The sequence below is a fragment of the Alligator sinensis genome, unplaced genomic scaffold, assembly GCF_000455745.1.
Source record: "Alligator sinensis unplaced genomic scaffold, ASM45574v1 scaffold2329_1, whole genome shotgun sequence".
In the NCBI taxonomy this organism is placed as follows: domain Eukaryota; kingdom Metazoa; phylum Chordata; order Crocodylia; family Alligatoridae; genus Alligator; species Alligator sinensis.
In genome coordinates, this window is record NW_005843950.1 from 19,302 (window position 1) to 23,559 (window position 4,258).

The 4,258-nt window shown below is 53.9% G+C and overlaps 1 protein-coding gene and 1 long non-coding RNA gene across 2 annotated transcripts in view; both read right to left on the bottom strand.

The window, feature by feature from the left end:
- Positions 1-960, bottom strand: part of LOC106723438 (zinc finger protein 34-like) — an 8,968-nt gene extending 8,008 nt beyond the window's left edge. The window contains exons 1-2 of the mRNA XM_025195817.1: positions 934-960; positions 376-502 (exon numbers count right to left, since the gene is read on the bottom strand). Coding sequence (XP_025051602.1) covers positions 376-502; positions 934-960 — 154 coding nt within the window. The remainder of the gene's footprint in view (positions 1-375; positions 503-933) is intronic.
- A 1,443-nt stretch (positions 961-2,403) lies between these two features.
- On the bottom strand, positions 2,404-4,248 carry LOC112549003. Its single transcript, XR_003092439.1, has 4 exons — positions 4,011-4,248; positions 3,368-3,535; positions 2,855-2,944; positions 2,404-2,561 (listed from the first exon to the last, which is right to left on the bottom strand). It is a non-coding gene; the product is annotated as an uncharacterized LOC112549003 (long non-coding RNA).
- Positions 4,249-4,258: the final 10 nt, after the last annotated feature.

Sequence of the window (4,258 nt, forward strand, 5' to 3'; positions counted from 1 at the left end):
AGGAGAAAAAGGATAGCACTGAACTGAGCATCCTAGAGTTGCTAGATGTGTTTGGATAGGATACACTAGGCAAGAGAGGGAGGAAATCAGAATAATTATTCAAGGAATTATTGAAGAATCCCCTGGTTACTGAATTTGTAGGCCCAATGAATTTGAAAAGATAGGAAGATGCTGCGAAGTCAAGAGGATCATCTTACCAAGAGTCTACTGAATACGGAAGCACCAGGAGTTAAATGGATGAGGCGGACCCAAGTGATGGTGGCTGGATTAAATGAAGGAGGATACATACACAGAAAATGTGAGAGAGAAAACAGGGAAACAGTGACAAAATTGAAAGCTTGCAGTTCCAGAGAGAAGCAGTGAACAGAGCTTTACCCAGGGAAACTAGGGCTCGGTAATTCTTCAGCATCTGGTCCCGGTAAAGCTCCTTGTCCTCATCTCCCAGCAGCTCCCACTCCTTCCGCGTGAAATACACTGCCACGTCCTCAAAGGCCTCCCGGAGCTGAAGTCACAAGCATTACACCATCAGCATCTTCTTTTGTGGCTGCTTCCAGCCCCCACAGCCCTGATCTGTACTTACTCTGGGATACAAAGATCTGGGTCTTAGCTATGTTATTTAGGAGTGTCAAATTTCCAGGCATTCACCTGACATGTCATGTGGATACAGATTTGTGGACACAGGAGTTAATGCATCTGCTTTAGCCGGGCTCATTGTGGGAGATGTTGAAGCTACTTTTGCTTGGCAGAAGGTAACACAGGTGCCTAAGCCCTGAAGTCTAGCTGGGGAAGCTGGTTTTGTGACTGGTATAAAGCCGGTATACGGGGACTGGGACTGGTATTCACTTGACTTTCTTAGCATGTTGTTTACACATGGGCTTCCTTCATCTTTACACACAACTAGTTCAGAAATGGGGACTCCCTTGAAATACTTACAAATGGCAATGCCATGGGCACACGCATGATCCCCACAATATGCCAATATGTCCACGAGAAACTCAAACTCTGTTTCCTCCCCAGCTGCCACTTTTTCCCTTCATACATCTAAGGTACATCAAGGGTATTTCATCATATGGACAGCTGGAATAGAAACCCACCCACTACTACAGCTAGCTTTCACCCTGAGCAAACCACTAGATCCATCATCCACAGCCAAACTCGATATTACAACACTATCTCCTTCAATGGCTCCCACCCACCAGGATGCACACCCCATGGATCTGGAGCAGGGATTGCTACAATTACAATAAACCCCCAAAAGTCTGGTCACTGCAAGCAGCAAAGCCAGACTCAGACTGTGCTCCACCCTGCTACCATACCAACCAGAGGATTAGGAACACAGACTCCACTGCCTGTCTCCTACAGCCCCCAGCTTGAAAACCCTGGACACATCAGTAACGACTGCCACCCCCGCCTGGAAAAGGAGGGCTGTCCCAACGTAGCCACACTGGGCAAACCTGTCCTGCTTTACAGGCAGCCCCCCACAATTCAAGCCACAGGCAACCTAACACCCATTCTCACCACCGCACTGGGCTTTGCAATGGACCCAGATGGAGAAAGCACTCTCTCCTCAATATACAGGACATCATCACTGAGCAAGATAATATGGATTATAGCATCTAAGGTTCATACGCCTCCATCTCTTCCATTCGCAGTTAGGTTCTTTACTTGTTTCCCTTTACCAGCTCTCTTCCCGCTCCAACCTTTCTCCCTTCCCCATGTCCTTTCCCCTCCTTAGCATACAAAACTCTCTCTCTCTCTCTGAGTCTGTCCTGTGCATATTCTCTCACTGTCTCATGAAATGAGTTGGGCTCACAACATCCTATTCTATGCATCTCTGATTCAGTTAGTTTGTAAGGTGCAAATCCATCCATTCTTCTACCTCCCCTCTGACTAACAGAGATGTCTAGCAGCTAGGTGTGCTGCTCAGTCCTACTAAACTGCCTGCCCATGCAGCTGCTGTCACTGCCTGTGCTGGAGAATCCTGCTGGCATCAGCTGAAGTCACCCTTTATGCTCCACAGTCTTAACCATTTTCAGGGGAACATGCTGGGGTCAGCAATGGAGACCAATGCCCCGTGCTCCCTGGGGCTGGCTGGGTATCCCCAAGTACCCAGTGGGGCTCTTCCTTGGTTTTTCTAGTCTTAAAAGCTTTCTTTCTTTCTCAGCACTCCTCAGAAGCACCCACGGATCCTGACCCAGCCTTCCAGCATCAGCTCCCCTGCCTATCTGAACTTGGGAGCGAGCTTCAGCTACTACCAGCTTGGTGCGGGTGCAGCGAAGCCTCCTCCTTTCACTATTTAGGTCTCTCCACTCCCTGTATTTTCCCTGCACCACTGGCTCCTTCTGGTCTCTGCCTGAGCTGCAGTCCCAACCCCGACTGAAGCTGGTGTCTCCTCACCTTCTGCTTTGGGGGTTTGTCCTGCCCCACGTGCAGTTGGCCTGGATCAGGTGTCAGGGAGCCCCCTTCCCCCAGTCTCCCTGGGGGAGTCCCCTGTAGTTCCAGGTTTCCAGGCCCTTCCTCACGAGGCTCCTCCTCAGCTCTGCTCGGGGTCCCTGCACCTACTGAGTGGGGAAGAGAATGCACAAGTTAGCCCGGGTGCTGCCAGCACGGGGAAAACCCTGCTGTTCACCTGTACCTGTCTGGGAATAAGGCAGCCAGAGACCTAAAGGTAGGGGGAAGGCAAATACATGGTCTCTCTGCTACAAGGTGTGTGAAAGACTTCCAGGGGCACTGGGAAAATGCAAAAACCCGGCCTCTTGGAGCACTGACCCCATCAAAATGTTCTGGCAAAGAGATTTTCCTTTGCTGGATGATGCCTCCTGCTACTAGAAAAGGTGCAAACACGGCTCCTTACCTGCTCCTGGACAAGGGCCTGCTCTGGGGCACCAGCCTGAGGAGCCTTCATGAGCTGACCACTCCCAGGTCTCCTCTCTTTTCAGGCGATCTGCAGCAGGACACAGGCCTGGGCTAAGTGTACCAGACAAACCTCACTGGGCAAACTCATGTCCCCGACACCTGCACCAGCCCTGTTTTGGGCACAGAGGGTCACCGGGGCATGAAAAAGGGCTGAGCAGACCCCTGACTGTTAGGACACCCATTACACCATTGATGTGACCACTGCAGCACCACGGGGATCACCCAAGCTCAGGGATCTTTCTGCTGGGTGCTGCACACATGCAGTGAGAAAGCCCGGGGCCCTCAGCCCAGTGCTGCCCAGCCACGCAGGTCAGAGCCCTGTCCCACCCCAGCCACGTGGTCACAAATGCTCACGGCGTCGCAGGGACAGAGATTTGAGCCTCTCGCCCCAAATGCAGGACAGTCACTCAGGCCCCCAGACCCAGGCCCTGCCCTGCATCCAGTGCTTTACCTGGGTCCTGCTGGGGCAGGAGCTCCTTCCTGGGGACCCAAAGGGGCTCGTCCTGAGGCTCTGCGGTTTCATCCTGTCCTGCCTCCTTCAAGGGCTGTGGCCATGCCAGGCAGGATCTGAGATGTTCCCACAATGCCCCAGTGGGCACCATCTTGTCCAATGACATATCTGTCATATTGAATGTAATAGGTTGAGGACATTTCCTCAACCTTGACATGCACGGGGACCTGGGGACAAGGCAAATGTGTTACAGTGACCAGGGACTGGGAGAGAGCTGTGGGAAGGAGTGTGTCCAGACACATGGAGATGGGGACGGCGCCTGGAGCTTGTCCTTCTCCACTTGCCCCACACAAAACCCCTCGGCCAGGACCACCGCCTCAGCGCAGGGCTCCCGCTGCATGCCCGCTCCCAGCTCCGCATCGCCCGGGGCAGGACGGCCAGGAACTGCCCCAGCACCGCCAGCTCCAGGATGTGCTCCTTGCTGCGGCGCTAGGGCTCCAGCCAGCGCTGGCACAGCTCCCGCAGGCGGCTGCACACCTCCTGCAGCCCCTTGATCCCCTGGGAAGTCAGTTAGATATAGTTTGCAAAAGCTAGATATACCATAAAAAAGATTACATAAAAAAGATTACATCAGTATCTGTACCTTCCCTTCCAAACTGCAGGACTTGGTGCTGAAGTCTCTGTGCTGGGGAGGTCGTGCCCGGTGCTCCTGCCCGCCGCGGGGCCCTGGGCCGTGCTGGTGCTGGCCCCAGCTCAACAGCCAGCGCCTCTGCCCGGGGGACCTCACGCCCCGGGGCTCTTGTGTCCCGCCCCGTGTGCGGGGAAGGGGAAAGTGCAGGTTGTGCCCTGCGATGGGAGAGCCGGGACCAGCCCCGCTCCCCAGCCCGCCCC